General features: G+C 36.7%; 1 protein-coding gene across 6 annotated transcripts in view; it reads left to right on the top strand.

The window, feature by feature from the left end:
* DMD (dystrophin) overlaps positions 1 to 19,769 on the top strand; it is a 2,476,968-nt gene that overhangs the window by 1,167,037 nt on the left and 1,290,162 nt on the right. For all 6 annotated transcript variants that reach the window (XM_059910880.1, XM_059910875.1, XM_059910877.1 and 3 more), the window contains one exon: positions 11,251 to 11,412. In XM_059910880.1, coding sequence (XP_059766863.1) covers positions 11,251 to 11,412 — 162 coding nt within the window. The remainder of the gene's footprint in view (positions 1 to 11,250; positions 11,413 to 19,769) is intronic.

The following is a 19,769-nucleotide window of genomic DNA, read 5'->3' as shown; positions in this document are numbered from 1 at the left end:
CACCTAGAGAAGCATACACATACACACTCACAAAAAGAGAAAAAGGGAAAAATATATATATATCTTTGCTCCCAAAATCCACCTCCTCAATTTGGGATGATTCGTTGTCTATTCAGGTATTCCACAGATGCAGGGTACATCAAGTTGATTGTGGAGATTTACTCCGCTGCTCCTGAGGCTGCTGGGAGAGGTTTCCCTTTCTCTTCTTTGTTCGCACAGCTCCCGGGGTTCAGCTTTGGATTTGTCCCCGCCTGTGCGGGTCGGTCACCTGAGGGCCTCCAGTTCTCGCTCAGACAGGACGGGGTTAAAGGAGCAACTGATTAGGGGGCTCTGGCTCAGTCAGGCCGGGGGGAGGGAGGGGTGTGGAATGCGGGGCGAGCCTGCGGCGGCAGAGGCCAGCATGACGTTGCAGTAGCCTGAGGCGCACCGTGTGTTCTCCCCCGTAAGTTGTCCCTGTATCACCGGAGCCTGGCAGTGGCGGGCTGCACAGGCTCCGGGTAGGGGAGATGTGGAGAGTGAGCTGTGCTCGCACACAGGCTTCTTGGTGGCTGCAGCAGCGGCCTTAGCGTCTCATGCCCGTCTCTGGAGCTCGTTTAGGCGGTGCTCTGAATCCCCTTTCCTCAAGCACCCAGAAACCATGGTCTCTTGCCTCTTAGGCAGCTCCAGACCTTTTCCCGGACTCCCTCCCGGCTAGCTGTGGTGCACTAACCCCTTCAGGCTGTGTTCACGCCGCCAACCCCAGTCCTCTCCCTGGGATCCAACCTCCGAAGCCCGAGCCTCAGCTCCCAGCCCCCGCCCACCCCGGCGGGTGAGCAGACAAGCCTCTCGGGCTGGTGAGCGCTGGTCGGCGCCGAGCCTCTGTGCGGAATCTCTCCGCTTTGCCCTCCGCACCCCTGTGGCTGCGCTCTCCTCCGTGGCTCCGAAGCTTACCCCCTCCACCACCCTCCGTCTCCGCCCGGGAAGGGGCTTCCTAGTGTGTGGAAACCTTTCCTCCTTCACGGCTCCCTCCCACTGGTGCAGGTCCCGTCCCTATTCTTTTGTCTCTGTTTTTTCTGTTTTCTTTTGCCCTACCCAAGTACGTGGGGAGTTTCTTGCCTTTTGGGAGGTCTGAGGTCTTCTGCCAGCGTTCAGTAGGTGTTCTGTAGGAGTTGTTCCACATGTAGATGTATTTCTGATATATTTGTGGGGAGGAAGGTGATCTCCACGTCTTACTCTTCCGCCATCTTGAAGGTCTCCCGAATACGAATATTTTTTTAGGAGTTTCTTGTCTTCACATTTCTTATAATTTAGTGGTTGAACTCCTACCTCTAAAGTTAGAATAGCAAAAGGGAAAGTTAATATATAAATGAAAGACATCTGATATTAAGACCTAAAGACTAATCACTTGCAATTATTAAATTAGTAGTCTAGATTGGTAAAGTAGCCTTTTAGAAATGAATTTGTGGATAACAAATTTTTTTTTTTTTAAATTTGTTACCTGTGTACATTTTCATAAAAATTCTTGGAGTTTTTCTCTTTCTTAAAGTGAGCCTTTTGAAGTTAGACTTGTCTATGACTTTTACTTCTGTCCGTCATAGCTTACAACTAATGTTTAATTCCTATAACCTAAAATATGATTCTCAAGGTAATATTCATCTGTCTTGTCCATCTTACTTTTCCACTCTAGATTCTTTTTAAACCGATTTTCTTGTCAAGCTACATATATTCTTAGGGTTGAATGATCAGAACTGTTCTTTAATATTCAGGCAAATTGTCACTAAAATTGCTTGGTGCTAGTAAAAATTACTTTCATCTTTTTAAAAGAAAGAAATGGGAGAAGGAACAGTAAACAACTTTTCTTTGCATTGTATTCTAGTATCTTAGAGCCATCCATGTACGGAATGAGGAATACAAATATTTTTCAAATTCATCAAGGTGTTTTTTAAGTCATAGAATACGCATATTCATTAGGGAGTTTCCACTGAGAGTATCAAATAAAATTCAAGAAGTGCTTTATTGCCTCTGCCTTAACAACTTCATATTGTTTTCTGATCTGCGTTGAGAAGTGGCCAATTCCATGGTACTTTGTCCTTCCCGCTTCTTTGTTGTGAGCCCAATTAATTGCATTTCTCTGTTATTATTTAATTCTTATTTAAGGCAACTTTTCTTTCAAACTTCACTCTTGATAATTTTTCTCAAATCTGGCTAGTCATCAAAATCACACAGATGGAAGGGTTACAGGAACTTTAGTCTATATGTTATTCCCTTCTGACTCCCTTTGAATTTCTAATTTAGTAGAATTTGATTGAGCCTGAGAACTGTAGTTTGAAAAGTTCCTCTGGGTTCTGATGATTATTCAGGTTTGGAGCTCTGGCCTTGACCTTTACCTGAGCATGAATTGTTTTAAGGCAGTCCGCTTTGCTAATGTGCCCTATGTCTCAGAATCATTCCAAGAGTGGACCATTAACTTTATTACATCCATCCACTGCTCTTTAGAGCTGAGTGATCTCTTTATTCCAGAGATGAAGCTCATTTTCAACTCCTGAACCATTAAACCAAGCAGGGATAACAGTGGTTCTCCTTCAAGGCCACAGTTCTGTGCTGGAGTAGAATGAGCACTTTCTAGGAAATCATGCCAAACTTTTGATGGCATGTAAAGGGCATTGCTATATTCCCCAATATGCTACCTCTTTTTCCCTCCTGGACCACATTTTAGATGGAACAGACATCCCCTGTGGGACCAGTTTGAAAGACACTAAGCCATTCTGCATGGCTGTGGTAACCATTGGCTGTAACTTAATTTTCAGCTGTATCTGACTTAGGACAAATGCAACAACCCTACAAGTGCGGGCCTGCCAACTGAGAGCTGGTTGATCCTCTCCCACTCCAAACAACTGCAGCACAATGGATTTCACCTACAGATGATGAGAAGATACCACTGAGGGGAGGAGATAGAGGAGGAAGCTGGAAACAGTTTATGTCTATTTCATCCAGCTTAATATCTCACAAGAGCATTCAGTGACAGACAACCCTGGTCTCTAACAAGGAATTAAGTGTAATATACCACTTTGCCAGTATTTATCTGTTCCCCATGCCTATATCAACACACATGAGTCTTCTTTCTGCGCTCTCAGCCTACTGCTCAATAAGTTTACAGCATATTTGGCAAGTAAAAGCAAAAGCAGCTGTTTTCTGCATCTTGTTCCTGCTGTTTAAGGTGCGCATCCCAGCCAAATGAATCATATCAGAGCCAAAGACCCTGGGAGGAGTTCCTTGTTACAAATCTGTATCCTTTTCTATCTCATCTACTTGAAGAACAGAAGATTTGCAAGCCTTGTAATAATCTTCAGACACAATAGTGCAGCTATTTACTGAGCTATACCTGAGGTATTATTTAGTAAAATGTGGATAAGTGGTGTGGCAGGTAGCCATAAACACACTTTTTCTTGCACTTTTTGACTTCAGAACCACGGCAATCATCTGAAGTATTTGTGATCAATAAGTATTGTCAATCTTCATGCATATGGAAAGGCTGAAAAAGGATCAGTCATCCCAGACATCCCAGGAGAGAGAGGTATTTTTCCAGTTTCTCAGATACCACATCTAGTTGGCACCAATCTGAGTATAATTTAACCCTACTGGTGATTGACCTTAGAGGTCAACAGAGTCTAGAGCATTTTATTTCAAGGGAAGCTGAACACTGGCTTCAGACTATGATGGGCCTACATCCCAGTAAAAGAGATCCAGCAGAGATCACTAATGTACATCAGAAAAGCATCATTTCTGGTTATTGAGGCTATATTTGAGACTACTGCCTGAAGACTGAAAACTGTTTTACTCATAGCCAAACCTTGTGGCCATCCTTAGCTGCTCTGTAAACGGGGCTGTGAAGGATGTACTTCCCACACATCATGTGAAGTCCCGGAGACCAGAAACACTGTGTGCAGGCTTTATCCTGAAAGTCTGAATTCCTGAGTGGAGAGTCTGACTAACCCCAAGAGGTCTTCCACTCTGAGGTTGCTGTCACATGACTGTGTCCCAGGGAAATCACAGCCCTTATCTGAGGAATACCAAGTTGCCAGTTCATTTACATGGCAATAACAAGTTGATAGAACTGCCAATCTATCTGCAGTTGGTCTCAGTAGGTTCTCCCTCACTAGAGGCCTTCAGCATTGGCGTAATTACCTCCCCACCTCAGCTTGGAAGCACGACCTACAGTTTTTCTAATTGGGACACCTTGCCTCCCCCTACCTATACGTGCATTAGGGGAGAGTTGCTGCATTTGTAGCTTTCTGGGACAACAACAGAAGCAATTGCCAGAAATCAACTAAGTTTTTCAGTGGCTACATTCCTACTTTTGTTTCTGATTGCCACTCATTGCTTCATTCTACAACTTGATTTTACTGCAAGATTTGGATTTTTACTCTGATATACACTCTATGTTAGCGGTCCCCATCATTTTTGGCACCAGGGACCAGTTTCGTGGAAGACAATTTTTCCGGGGCAGAGGCGGGGATATGGTTCAGGTAGTAATGTGAGCGATGGGGAGCGGCAGATGAAGCTGTGCTCGCTCACCCACTGCTCACCTCCTGCTGTGCGGCCTGGTTCCTAACAGGCCATGGGTCTGTGGCCTGGGGGTTGGGGACCCTTGCTCTATATGTTACTCAAACTTGTGGTCTTAATCCTGACCCAGCTTATCCCTAGACTCTGATCCTGTCTCATTCTGTATCAGGAGAAATTTTCTATGATATTTTAATTATTTACAGTATCCATAAATTATTAATTGCCTAAAGTCTAGAGCAGTATTATGAGCACATGTACAATCAGAGAGCACCTTGGCATTGGTTCAGAGAAGCTTTACTGACCAGGGGGGCTTCTGAAGTTACCTTGAAAAGACTGGGGTTAGATGAACTCTGTAGATTCCTGCTAGATTTACTGTATTATACTTCCATCACTTTCTTTTTGAAGCTGAAATAATACATCAGTTTGCTCCTGTCAGGGCAGAAGACCAATTTCATTTGTCTACCCATGAAGATGAATGGATGCAGCAAAAATCCAGAAATGTCTTAGATATATTACTGTACAGCTCATTGACCATTCTATCAATGCTTGACTTGAAAGTCATGGCTATCTGATGTCAAGTTCCATTGATAAAGTGATTCCTAAACATTACTTTCAAGTATGCTTCCCTCAGAGGTCACAGAAGAACTTCGGTGACCTGCAAAGACCTAAAACAGATGAAGTTCCAATTAACCATGACACCAGTGGTTTTAACGTTTATAATCTTTTCCTGTAAAGGAAATTATAGGGAGCTCCATGCACATGGTTTGGGGGTTTTCCTGACCAGTGGGGTTAAACCAAGTGACATTAACAAAAATAAATCTAGAAGGCCCTTGTAAATAATGTAATATTCTTTTATATTTAAAGACTCTGTATACAAACACATGTGCACATCTATGTAATTATTTATAGCCTACATCCCTCTCAAGCACATTAACAACTATGCCACAAAAAGCAATTGTGCCAGAACCTCTTATGAGTTAAAACTAAAGTGGGTTAAAGCAACAGTTTTTATTTATTTGGTCTTTCTTGTCCAAGGAACACTGTGTAGGCCCTTGTTTCTTTAGGAAAAAGTAGGACATACTAACTTGAAAACAAGAAAAAGCAACAAAGTGAAGCTTTTGATGGTTGCTGGGACTGTGAAGAGTTGTAAATTCTCCTCCCTGCTGTAAATTATCTTCTCCCTCTCCTTTTCTTTTAATCTCCATTGAATTCCCTTTTCAAAATATTAGCTTGATTCTTCTTGAAAAATATTTCCTCAGCCTGCTAAAAGCACCCCTAACCACGCAGAAATGTTATATGCAACTTTGTGGAGATCTATTATTTTTCTTCTACCATACAAAATCTTGAGAAATGAAATGCTCATCTCTCATCAACCCCAAAGAAGTCCAAGTCTACGGTGAGGCCCAGGGTGTTCCTTACATTTCAACTTCCTTGAGGATGTTCTCCTGCCAGTTCTGAACAACTAAAAGTTGGGAGAACCAGTTTCTGAGGCAAATAGAACATTCCTAGGTTTTAAAATAATTTCTGACATTTTCATGGCATCCCTTCTTAAAGACCTTCAAATTATGCTTCAGAAATTTTAATTGTTCACTGAAATTATCTGTTAGTAAACAAAGTGTTGCATTTGATAGTAGCAATAATCCACACATGGAACATCAGTAGATGGATATAAAACATGTGTAATTTGCTGGCCTTTGTATAAGACAAAGACATTGACATATCTATTTTAAGTCTTCTAATCATGCTGTTCTACTATAATTCTCAGTGTTTCAGATGTAGTTCCCAGGCCCTTCATTATCTGTCTCTTCATGCCTTCCATATACCATTTCCTGTCTTGCACCAAACCACATTCTCGCTGTTCCTCATAGCCATCTTTTTCCTCTGCCTCTACCTCAGTTTACCAAGTGCTGAATTTATGGACTGTGTCAGTAGTTTGCTGCATAGTTTGAACCAGATAGGACACAAACATGAAATGGTTTTGCTTCAAGCAGATCGTTTATTCATTGTTCTTACTGGCATCCTGAGTAGATTCCATTCCTTTCTGGTCTCTGTGACACGAAAAAAGTTAAATTAAGTTTAGTTCAGCTTAAAATTTCAATCTCATATTCAGTTTAATGTTGTTTCCAGTTTAAGCTTAAACCATGCCCAAGTGAACTGCACTGGTAGAGAAGAATGATCAGTTTCCAGCATCTTCCCTTACCCCACCTGGGTGACATTATTCTACATTGGCCTGAGAAGTAGGAATGAAGGAAAGTGAGCAAATGTCTCCTCTTAAGTAGCATTTTATGGTGTTCATGTATTATATGTAATAAGGACACAAATATTTGCTTTCTTTGGGGTGCAAGTGTGGGCTTTTAAGAGGTCTTACAGAAGCTCTTCTGTTTTCCCATTTTTTTTAACAAGAAAAACATGCTCTGTAATGTCTTCAAGCATCTTTATCCTGGAGTACTCTTGCTCCATATGCAGTGCTCCTGTTAGACAGCTCAAACATAGCTGCCTCCTTCAGTGTCCAGTTGACCTACGGAAATGTTTTTGCCACACCAAGCATTGGGAAGTACAAGATGCCTCTTCTCTTTACTATGCCATCATTTCAGATCCTTTTTTAAGCCCTCAGTAGTCATAGAAAGCAAATAAAGCATTCAGCTGCATAAGCAGAGTCCAAGTTGGTAATTAGAAGTCATCCTATCTACTTTGTACTCCCAGACTCTATAAATGATGGTCTTGGAGTGCCCCTCATTTGCTTGGGGCAGAACGGTTGAAGTACCACTGTTAATACCTCCTTGGGGACTGAACAGAAGAAACCATCACACTGTCTCCCTGGGCCATGGATTCACTGTGACTATGATTCTCTCCTAAATTTTCAGAGAGGTTTAGAATAAGTGAGACTGGTGGAGTAATGATGGAAAGGCCAGTTTTCTACCTCTTTTATAAACCCTTTTGAGATAAGTCTTATTTCCGTCTCTTAGAATGAGAGAAACTTAGTACTTATTGTTTACAGTTGAAGACTATAGCGAGAATTCTAAAGTAACAGAGTCCAACATGTTCATGACCATAATAGTGGAGCTTCAGAATAGCTCATAAGTTAGAGTCAGGACAGGAGGAAACGGCTAATCAAAAGTGCTCTCAAACCCAGCAACGTAATTCAGTCAAATTGAGTATTCTTTTTTTTTTAATTGAAGTATAGTTGATTTACAGTGTTGTGTTAGTTTCTGCTGTACAGTAAAGTGATTCAGTTATACATATATATATACATATATTCTTTTTCATTTTCTTTTCCGTTATGGTTTATCACAGGATATTGAATATAGTTCCCTGTGCTATACAGTAGGACCTTGTTGTTTATCTATTTTACATATAGTAGTTCATATCTGCTAATCCCAAGCTCCTAATTTATCCCTTCCCCACCCCTTTTCCCCTTTGGTTACCAAAAGTTTGTTTTCTATGTCTGTGATTCTGTTTCTGTTTCATAAATAAGTTCATCTGTGTCATATTTAGATTCTACATATAAGTGATATCATATGATATTTGTCTTTCTCTTTCTGATTTACTTCACTGAGTATGATAATCTCTGGGTACATCCATGTTGCTGTAAATGGCACAAATTAAGTATTCTTATTACTTGGTACTTGAACAAATTACAACCTCTTCTTGGATGACAAAGAAAAACTGAAAGGAAATAGTTGCATTAAGTGCCTGGCCCATTGAACTTCAAATTCCAGATAATAGAACTTCTGGATCAGGACAGTCTGTGCAGTGCAGTGTGGCTGTAAATAATGCAGATTAGTGGCCTCTCTTGTGTCTCCATGTTAGTTCCTAAAGAGCCAGGGGAGTTGGATTTGGTTTTAGCACATCTCTTATAGGACTTCCACCCCCAGCCACTGTCCATGAGAAAATAGTTAATCCTTATTGTTTTACCTTGGGCAAGGTAGCAGCATTCAAAGTGGCAATTAATGCTGTCCCCCAAGTAGAAATTTCAAGTATGTATAGTTGTTTTCCTTTATATGCATCAGAATTTGGGACATAGGGTTTTTTTGCTTTTGTGTTTGTTTTTTTAGTTCATCTACTACAAAAATCACTCAAAGAAATGAGGTTTAATTTTAACATTGGCTAAAATGTTTCACTACTTAGGGAAAAGAAAACAAAACAATGTTGGAGATCAAAACATTTGACATATCCAGCTCTCATTGACACATACTTATAAACAAAAAGATAAGTAAAATAAATAAGTGTATCATTTACTAAAAGATGATCATAAACCATATTATGATATTTTTGTAAAATCAGTCATCTGACATCTGTTCTTCTTTATTTCCTAGAAATATTAATGAATAGCATTTTTTAACCTCCTAGGTAATTTTTCTCAACTAAGAGCCTGAAGTTTTCTTCGTAACTTGAAACAGAACAGGCAAGAATCTATAATTTTTGAGAAAATCCCCACTCCAGACTTTGGAGAAGTCAAATGTCTCTCAAAATCCCAGCCCACTAAAAAGAATCCCTTTTTTGCCTTAGGGCCAAGGGTCAATTTTTCAATGTTAGGCCTGAATCTATTGAGTAATTTGAAAAGAAAACCTGAGAGCACCCTGATGCCTGGCACATAGTTAGGCAATTGGAAATTACAATATAGTGTGATACATGCTGAGACAGAAATAAAAGGGCAAGAGAGAACACAGGGTGTCAGGGACAGCCACCTGGAGAGGGAGATGTCCACATTTCCAAGGTAAGACTCAAAGGATAAATGTAAATTAGCCAGTAAAAGGAAGTTGGGCATGGGATTGTTCTAGGAAAAGGGAACAGCATGTTTAACACCAAGTGTAAAGAGGAACATAATGTATGCTGGGAAATGAAAAATAAATTTCTCTATAGCGCCAGCAAGTAGTAGAAGATACCGCAGGGACTGTGAAAGGACTTCGAGCCATATTGAGTACGGCTTTTATCCTAAGGAAAATAAGGAATCACTAGAAGATTAAAGCAGATAATTATTATGTTATTTTAGGAAGAACATACTGTAGCTTCTTTGTAGATGAGTAGTGACAGGGCAGGATTCCAGCCAAGAGTCCTGTACCATGTTTGAGGCAAGAGATGCTAATGACCTCAAGTAGAGTAATGGTGGTGGTGGGGAGAGGGAGAAAAGGATGGAATCAAGAAATATTAGGAGGTAGAAGAAAGGATTGGTGATCGATGGACTCATTAATTGCAAAATGGTGAAGGATATGATAGAAGAAGAGGAAATATCCAAAATTATGGCTAATAAAGGCCATAATTGTAAATCACTGAGATAGGGAAAAAGATACGGAGAAAGAGAAAAAGCAAGTTGGGGAGGTGGGACAGTGGGTCCATATTTGGTTCTGTTGTTGTTTTGATGGCTGTGGGACACCCAAATGGAATTGTCAAGTATGACAATATATATGCAAGTGTAGAGATCAAAGGGGGAAATCTGGACTGGAGGTGCAGAGTTGAGAGTTGTGAGCATATGAGGTGTAATTGTAGCTAAGGGTATGGAAAGAATGAGGAGAAAGAAAAGCCTAGGACAGAATCCTGAAGGTTTATGGTGTAGGTAGAAATACTGAGAATACCTTCCTTGCTCCTGCAGCATCGCAGGTCTCCCAGCTCCTTTTCCTTTGGTCCAGATGCTTTTAGCCTTGTTCTCACTTGAGTAACGCTGTGTTCCAAGTTGGCTTCATTAAAGGACATTGACATCTCCACTGTCTTTTAAACTTAAGAGCCAACATTTATATTCTTCATATAATATCTAATATTCTTTATATAATATAAAAAGCAGGATTCTTTTTAAAACCCTAATCATGGTCTGTGGGAAGGATAGTTCTTTTGTACCAGATAATCATGCCTACACATTGTATAATGAGGAAAAATCCTTGATTATGATGCATAACTTAAGGAATTCTCAATAAGTTGTCTGTCTCATTCCTTTTATAACCAGTCTTTTAAAGGTGAACAGATCCTTGAAGGGAGACTCTGCAATCTGTTCAGCATGCTATTTATACTTAAAAAGTGTTAAATTATCCTAATCATGCTTATAGTAACAATCAAGATTAATTGCAGCTATATTAGGGTTACTTATTATTTGTTCTACTTCAGCAGTAACACAAATCCAATTGCACAAGCAATTTCCATAATCCAAATTGTGAAAGAAAGTAGAGGCAAAAAAAAAGACCATGCATAACTGGTTGAAATAGTATTTAAAATAAATCCTTAACCAAATGGTTATCTAAAATTCTGTTTTTGAAAAGGAGCTGATTCTGAACAGATTGTATATGTGTCTCACTGGTAGAAGTGGATTATCTATCTTGAATTGGATTGTGATGACGATGACCCTATTCTAAGTAAACCAAATCTCTTGAACTATATAATGAGATCAGGAGGAACATTCGGCCTGAGAACAACAGATTGCAATGACGGAGATGATTTCACTAATGTTTTTCCCAGCCTCTTTCCTTGATGTACATAATACTGTGCTTTTGTCCTGCAGAGATTCCTGATCCTGCAGTTCTGTGTGCTAACTCTTTTTTCTTATTCTGATTTTCATTTTTTTAAGTAGAGCTGAATGAGTGGCAGGAAGCTGCGAAATCTATCTTATAAAAAGGTGATGGGGGAAGAATCTAGAATCTTCATTTGCTTTGCAGAAGGATTGCAGAAAAACTATCACCAGTAAATATTGAACTGATTCATTCCTGTTTCTTCTTTGTTTAGGCCGTGAGGAGGCAAAAGTTGCTTGAACAGAGTATCCAGTCTGCCCAGGAGATTGAAAAATCCTTACACTTAATTCAGGAGTCCCTCTCATCCATTGACAAGCAGTTGGCAGCTTATATTGCTGACAAAGTGGACGCAGCTCAAATGCCTCAGGAAGCCCAGGCAAGTAGAACCTAGAATGAGCTTCTTTTCTTTTCTTTTTATTATCTGAACAAGACATTAGTAACTTTCTAACTTAAAATTTATTCATCTAGTTGTACAAAGGGTTATTTGATCAACTGATTGGACTATTTGGAGGTAAGGGGAAAAAAGAGCTCTATATTAGTACTCTAAGATTTATTTTTGAACGTACATAATGGAGGAATTTGAAATAGAGACACTTAAAAGACCAGGGCAGTATCACACTGAAGTCTGCTGTTTACCAATTTTCAAACTATACTTGAGCTAGAGGGAAACCGTAGGAATGTCAATTGTAAAGAAAATATTTTTGGTGGTAGTATTAAAAATGCAGCATCAAATATTTTATTATCAACTCATCTTTATCTTGGAATTAGAATTCATATGACCGATACTCTACATTTAATGTGTTGCAAGTAGTTAATAACAAGAAATTAGAGATATAAATTTGCATTTTATTACTAATACTAATATGTCTATACTCATATTTACTCACATACCTATACATTCAACACTATTCAATCTGAATTATGAAATGTGTTAAACTAATTTTTCTAGAATGAGAGTTAAAATAGGAATGAAAATAAATGTAAGTCAACTTTATACCAAGTAAATTTAGTCTATATCTAAATTAACTTTCACCTTGGGAAGTAATGCTGTATTTCTATTTTTAAATAACATTTACATGTATGTAAAATATCATAAGAATTATTTATTTAAATGTCTTTAGGATTTTCTGATAGTAAGGTACTATCAGATAGCTACTATATCTACAGTAATTATAGATAGCTACTTTTCACATCTTATGTACATAGTATGAACCCAATACCCAAGGATAAGTCAGACTGATACGATATAATGCGAAGATCATTAGAAGGTTATCTGTCCATCCCCAAGGCCCTCTCCCCACTAATTGGTGGAGATACCTGAATGTTTTCACTTCAAAATAAATTTGGGGGTAAAATACTGGATTTATAAGTTATGGTTATTGTGCCTTTACAGTGCAGTGAATCACAGTTAAATTGGTGCCCAAAGCATCAGTGTACACAATAGCATGGGTTAGTTTTCCATATTGTCTAAGTTTGTCCAAGAACGTCCTTGAGAATATGGGACAGAGTACAGATAGCTTTGATAGGCTGCAAAAGTCCAGAGTGATGGGGTTCCTCATTGACCATTGTCATAGGAGGTGAAGAAAGTGACGTTTGGGGAAGTTTTTGATGATAAAATCCTCAGGACAGTCTTTTCACCAGGGCAGTATGTAACCTCCCCGGTATACACATTTCTTCAAACTAACATAGTGTAGTCAAGTTCTCTAGCATTATCTGTTTTGAAGACTGTTCCGATTTGAGTCACATACAAAGTATTTTAGGTAGGCTTTAGAAAAATGCATGGTAGGAATGGGAAATTTTTACTGAATTGAGAACGACATGATTATAAACTAAAGGCAGAGTAGAACCGCTTATTTTTTAAAATTTAGTGACATGAATTTGGAGGAATGTTTGATTAAAGATTGCTCATAACTTGCTGAATGTAATTAAGGAAAAATTTGACCAGTATAAATATTAAACTCAGTTATTTGTACTGTAAAATATATAGAGTTACTTTTTCAAGCTGGTAGAATGAAACTATGAGTAGCAAATTTGAGATTGGCAAAAGCTCTTATTGTCTTAGGAAAAAAATGGGAACTTTTAGAAAAAAAAATATTGTTTAGTTTAAAAGGTTGTTGACCCTGAGTGGTTTTTTTATTTAGATATAAATACATGATTCCGTAAACATGAATATAACATACTAGTTTTTAATAACATTATATAAAGATTTTTTTTGGTATCCCAAATAAAAACTATATTAAAAATATTATTAATAGCAGTTCAAAATACTTGCAGATAACAGCACACAAGTAGATTAAGAAATTTCAAATCTACTTGAAAAAAGAGATTTTAGAGTACTAACAAGCTCAGATTCATTTTCCCTACATTTCTGGTTGCACCTGCATTTTCAAGATGATTCTTGACTTTGAATTCCCCAAATGGTAATATATAATATTAGAAAATGCAAGCCACCCAAAAGCTATTGAAATATTCTTCTCCAAGATTTTATTTTAAGATGACAGCAAAGTGAATTGTTTTCTAGAACAGAGTTATCAAGTACTCAGATTTACTTCAAGGACTGGCTTTCCTGAAGCTCAATTTGAACCTCCTTTGGAAGAAACAAGTAGAGGATAAAGGGGTTGTCTGTGAAGTAAGCACTTAAGCACAGTGTGTCAGACAAAGAACCTACTAAGAATACCACCAAAGGACGTTTTTCTAAGTATATATAAGGAGGGTAAATTTAAGCCTATGTATAAATGAAAATTTTTACTCAATGTGTTTCTGTAAATTTGCAGAAGAGTTCATTGCTAATTAAAAGATTAATGGGCTTAGCTTTCCCTTTTCAGAAATCGAGTACTTGTTTTAATACATCACCGAGAAGCAGGACAAAGTGAATGGCGTTACCATATTTGGCCATCTTAAATCTGTGCTCAGATTTCCTGTCACATATTGGCCACATAGATTTGTGGATGTTTGACTCCACCGTGTGGCGCACTGGTAGTTTTACTACTAAATTTAAATCTGTTAAAAAGAGTCTCCCTTTTTCTGCCTTTCAAGGTGGTTTGAGATTCTCAGGTATAAACGAATTTCAGTATTAAGGAAATGTGTGCAATGTGTAAAACATTTTGACAGGTATACTCTTATTATATGTAAAAGTAGATGTAGAGCAAGGCACTTCCTTGCATTCTATTTGCATTTAGGACTATAGGGCAGCAATGAGCTTCCCACTGCCTCTGCATGTTCATTGACCAGTTATCTGTCATAATGAGCAAATTGGGCCTTCTGATTCTAAATCAGATTAAACATATTTTACTTTTTTATTTAGTGTCATGAACTTACAGGAGTAAAGTTTAACCTTTTAGACAATAAAACTACATACTGCTAGAATATCAGAGCATACGTTGACTCGAGTATTTTATTTCAAAAAAATAATTCTTAACCAAACCAAATTCTTAAATCATATGACTACAGCATCAAAATGCCAGCATATTTAAAGAGAGGTTTTTATTAAAGTATAAAATTAAGATGACATCTTATTGATTCAAATAGAATAAAGCAAATAGGGAAAGCTCTTCTAGATATAGAAATTTTATCTTCTAGATATACAAATCAAAAATTTAAGACATATTTCAAAAATAGTATGACTAAATATAAAAAACCCTATGAGTGTTTCTTCGAAACAACTTTACAGAATAAAATCATCAAATTGATAACTGCAGAGAAGCACACAGCATGAATAGAGTTGTTTAATCTATTTAATTTTCCTAAAGAACATTGTGAAACACAGAGATTTAGTTTTATCACCTAAGGTCTGGAAGCAAAAATCCAAGTACCCAGCTTTGCACCCCAGGCCAATCAAGTCAGAATCTCTAGGTGGACTCAGTCATCAGAATTTTTCGGAACTCCTCCCCACCCTGAGTTATTCTAATGTGTAGCTAAGGTTGAGCACTTTTGATAGTTCATTACTGGTAATGGCTGAGTAGCTGCAGTCTCTTTTTTTCACGTCACACTTCTCACCGCTGTTTTGACATTCTCACCTATGGCTGTGACAAGATTTCAATGGGAGGGAGTTGGGGTGGAAGTCAGACTTTGGTGACTTTCCTATATTGATTGTTTGCTTACTCTTATGGGAAATGAGTGAAAGTAGAAAATATAGCTGAGAACTCCTACATGAACGAATTAATTTAGACAAGTAGAATTTTCAGTATGGATGTTTGAAGATGAACTTGGCTTAGTTTTTCTTATTTTCTTCTTTTTTTTCGCCCTAATTCCACATACGTTAATGCGCCAGTTACCTTGTATGTATCTCTAAATCATTGTAGGAGCCATGATAACTGTGTCTAAATAGCCACGTAAATGTCTCTAATTCTTAAGATTACACAGATACTTCAATCTGTAATTTTTTTCCCTTTTCCAGTAATCTCATATTTTGAATCTCCAATATGTAAGAACAGTCTAACATGGGTACCTGTTGAAATGCTCCACATCATTATGGGTTGATGATGCACATTTTATAGAGGAGAATATGACCCCATTACTCATATTACCACTAGAAGTAGTGGGGTTGCTTAACAGTGATTGTAATAGCTAAATTGTTCTATTTCTTTTGTCTGGCAGGTTCCTGATCCCATCTTTTGCAGCCTCATATCCCACATAGTAGATTTATGTTCATGAGTAGAGGGGGAAAAAAAGAACAATTTAGGAAACAAACAAATTACCATCAAAGGAGAGGATCTCATAATCATCATAGAAAAGTGCTCCTGTATTTTGCTTATCAAGCTAGGACTTTTAGGTATTCCAGGTTCACTACAGACCAGATTTCTTCCTTCCATCTCTTTTTCCATCCCAATGAATATCAATAAAGAGAAATGAATATCCATAAACAGAAAAGAGGGATCTTCTTTTTACTAAAGAAAGCTGTTAATTTAAGATGATTGCATTAGCTGCGCATCAAAATAATTCATAACTGAGGTCTTCCTGTATTTATTTAACCTAAATCTTCTAACTCACTTTAAATATATTCGGCCATATTTAAATGTAAACATTCCAAACTCTCAAAATCAGTGTTTAAAAAATAAAGACCTAAATGCAGAGTTTGGTCTATCAGATTAAGTTTATGATTTCATTATGGAATAAAAAAGACTTTTATAGTGGAAATAGGCACGTTTGATTGCCAAACGACTCAAAACAGTCTAACTTTACAGCTTACCTCACTGATTTATGAATTAGACAGTATAAACTTGCATAGGGAAATTCATTCTGGATTTATGTAATAATGAAATAATTTAATCACAGAACAAGAAAATGGAGAGCTATTATAGATATTTGGGCTCCGATGTTAAACTCCACATAACCATAACAAATATTTTCCTTTCTTTTTACCCAGCAATATAGATATAATGGTAAACACAATGCAATGAATTTTAAATCTGTTCTAACACTGAAATGCTGCCCCTGTGTATTACTATGTAGAACTGATTACTCCCCAATATAGAATGACTGTTATTGTGATTTTGACGCGTTTAATAGTGTGGGAAATAATCACAAGCAAGAGTTGCAGAAGATGTGAAAGATTATATTTTTTTCATGTTCCACATGTTTTAAAAGCACAAAGTATCCAAGGTCCTCGAGTACATTTTCTTCTTTTAATTTTAGAATATGTGTTGTATGTGGCTATTTCCCCTTCTTGAGGATACAATATCAAAATTACTGTCTTTAAAAATTACTCGTCTAACTGTTAAATTTCTCCATTCGTAGTCTTAACCTGACATCTTCTAATATTTTTCTTTCTGAAATATTTTAGTTATTTTCTTTGGAGTCATTTTCTTTATTTGATGTGAGAAAAGCTTCAATAATTATTTGATACAAAGTTTCCTTTTTTCCATTAAATACTTTAGACAGTTACAGCTTAATTTTGCTTGCCATTTTCTGTCATTAATTTGATATATGAGAATGGTCTGATGAGGTAAATCATGATAAAAAGCCCTGCTCTCTGCTCAGTTAATTGTAAAATGCTATATTGGAAATGTCATTAATGTTTCATTGATTTTTAGTTTTCTAATTTGCCCTTTACCACCTCTAATGGAAAAAATGGTTATATTCATTTCCACTGTTTTTTCCTACTTTCAATATATAGTGCTAGTTATGAACATAATTACTGTATTGTCAAATGTCTTTTTTTGGTAAGAGCATGACGATATAATTAGCTTTATATTATTTCACTTTTATGAAAAACATCTAGTGATCCTGAGAAGTATTGGGTTGAGAACTCCTTTTAGAGCATACATGGGTATTCTAAATCAGCAGCACTCATTTGCTACTTCCTTTCATTTTGTTTCTTTTACAAATTACTGATTTTATGTGAAGCTGACAGTTTCACAAGATCAGTTGTTTATTTTCTTCAAACACTTATCATCCGTATGCTGGTAGATGTATATTTTAGGTGAATATAGAACTCAAATAGTACAGTCTTTAGATCTTTAGCAGACCTTAGAAATCCGGTAGCCAACTATGGAAATCATTATCCTTTGGATGAAATCTTCCAATCCCAGTGTTTTCTTCTACATTAAAAAAGTTTTTTAAATGTTATTTTTTTCATTGTCTGATTATAGTATCAGGAAAGACGATGTAATATTCATCTTTTTTTTAAGAGGAATTTGTAAATGGGAGATTGTCCATTTTGCCTATAATTTTCCATAATACTGTTATTTAAACAAATCACTTATCTATTTCACAATAAGCCTGCCCTAAAGTGATAAGGATTTTTAAATTATGTAGTTCCAGAATGATAATCTGATGACATTAAATAAAGTAGGTGATAAAATATATCCTAAGTACAAACTAAAAATGAATTATCAGTTGAAAGTAAGAATTGTGGAATCAATTTTTAAAGGTGCTAGCTAAGTATAAGTGTGATGCATGTTATACAGCCTTCCCAAAGTAGAATCAATTGGAAATAGATATCCATTTTTATCTTATAATCTTAATAATGAATTGAATTGTTATCACTAAATATATACATTAAGTACATGAGATAGTTCTTCCCAAATCTACTTGTGTGATATACTCTGCCAAAGAAAAGCAAAAGGATAATTTGAGCAAAGAACTGTATCCCTCTTGGATATTAATGCATATTCATATATAAAATATTCTGAGAAGTTCTGTAGCACGGACACATGGTTATCCTTAATTTACAAAATATATTTAGCCCCTGTGCTCCTTTCATACATAATATACTCAATTTATAAGGAAATTTTGATCTCTAATCCTATTGGAATCATACTACAGATATGAGAATTTTTCTAGAAATGCTGCCTATAAATTATGATAAAATCTCAGTTTTATATGATGTTCAACCATCATTTTTTTTCAGTTTTAATGATTTTAGTAGTGGTGACCTTTCTAAGAGTATAGAAATTCATCCTCCCAACAGTCTATGTAACTGCTTGATATAAACATGACCATTTCAAAGTCCATGTAATTCTTTGCATTGAAACTTCCAAATTGCCAAACTTTCCTTTCACGTGTTACATGGTCCTTCACATCCCCTTGTGATAGATAAAAGTTGTTTTTGGTCGTGTGTTTTTATAAGTTATTGTTGTTCCTATTGTTTATAAGTCATGACAACAGTATGGCTCATCTGGAAAAATGTGGAATTAATCATCAGAAGACCTGTGTTTCAATGATCACTTAAATTATTTTGGTTTTCTTTTGTAATGCTATGCTACTGCAGGCAGCTCTGAGGGGGCAATCTTTAAGAAAAAAAAACTATACAAATTACAAATGGAAAATTAAATACTGTTATAGAATAATTCTTTTTGCAAGTAACCAGCCCTGAAACTTAAGGTTCAGTTGCTTTTCATTAATTCCTCCTCTAGATAGTAAGTTTTACTCTACCCACATCCAGTTCTTCTTCCGTGAAACTAAGTATTCACATTCTGCACACTCCAAACTCAGTCTTTTCTAGCATGGTTCCCACAACCTGGAATGAATTCCCATTTTCTTATTATCTTATCTACCCCTCTAAAAACCCCTTATCAGCCATATGGAACTTAAATTACTCCAATTTCTTAAACTTTTACCAGATTCTATAGTAGAAATAAATATTTCTCTACTCTTTTATGGCATAGCATGATTTTTTCCATTATATTGCACATATTTCTGCTTTGTAATTTACTTGTATCTCCATGTTCTGTTTCCCTAGAACAGATATTCTTTAAGAATAGGGTCAATGGTTTGTTCTCACTGTGTGGAATAAGGTGGTAGATGCAGAATCTCCTTCTTGAATTGAATGGATAAGCTAAGTATTATTAGTATGCAAATAAGATTAGATGTCTGGTTTTTTCTGATAAATGTCCAATTGGAGGATATTTTTATTTTTAAATCATAATTTAAGAGGCAGTATAGTTGTTTAAAGGGCATTGAATTTGCTACTTCCTAACTTTACCTTGGACAAGTCAACATTTCTAATCTCATTTGTAATTGTAATTTAGGATGGTAAATACCTTAGTTTGATTAGATAATTAAATGAATATATGTGAACTGTTGGGACATAAGGTCACACAGGTGTCCGCTTTGGTGATGATGATAATAATGATTATTTCTTTCAGTGCTCTTCTCTCACCCCTCTAGTATAAAAGGCTAAAGGAATTAGGTGTATATTTCATTTTTTCCTCTACTATATATACCTTGAGTGCCAAATGGATGAATTAGTCAAATACATGTGGACAGATACTGTTACAGGTATATAATTTG

Source organism: Balaenoptera ricei, chromosome X (assembly GCF_028023285.1).
Source record: "Balaenoptera ricei isolate mBalRic1 chromosome X, mBalRic1.hap2, whole genome shotgun sequence".
NCBI classification, from domain to species: Eukaryota; Metazoa; Chordata; class Mammalia; order Artiodactyla; family Balaenopteridae; genus Balaenoptera; species Balaenoptera ricei.
This window is presented reverse-complemented; position numbering and strand designations above follow the sequence as displayed.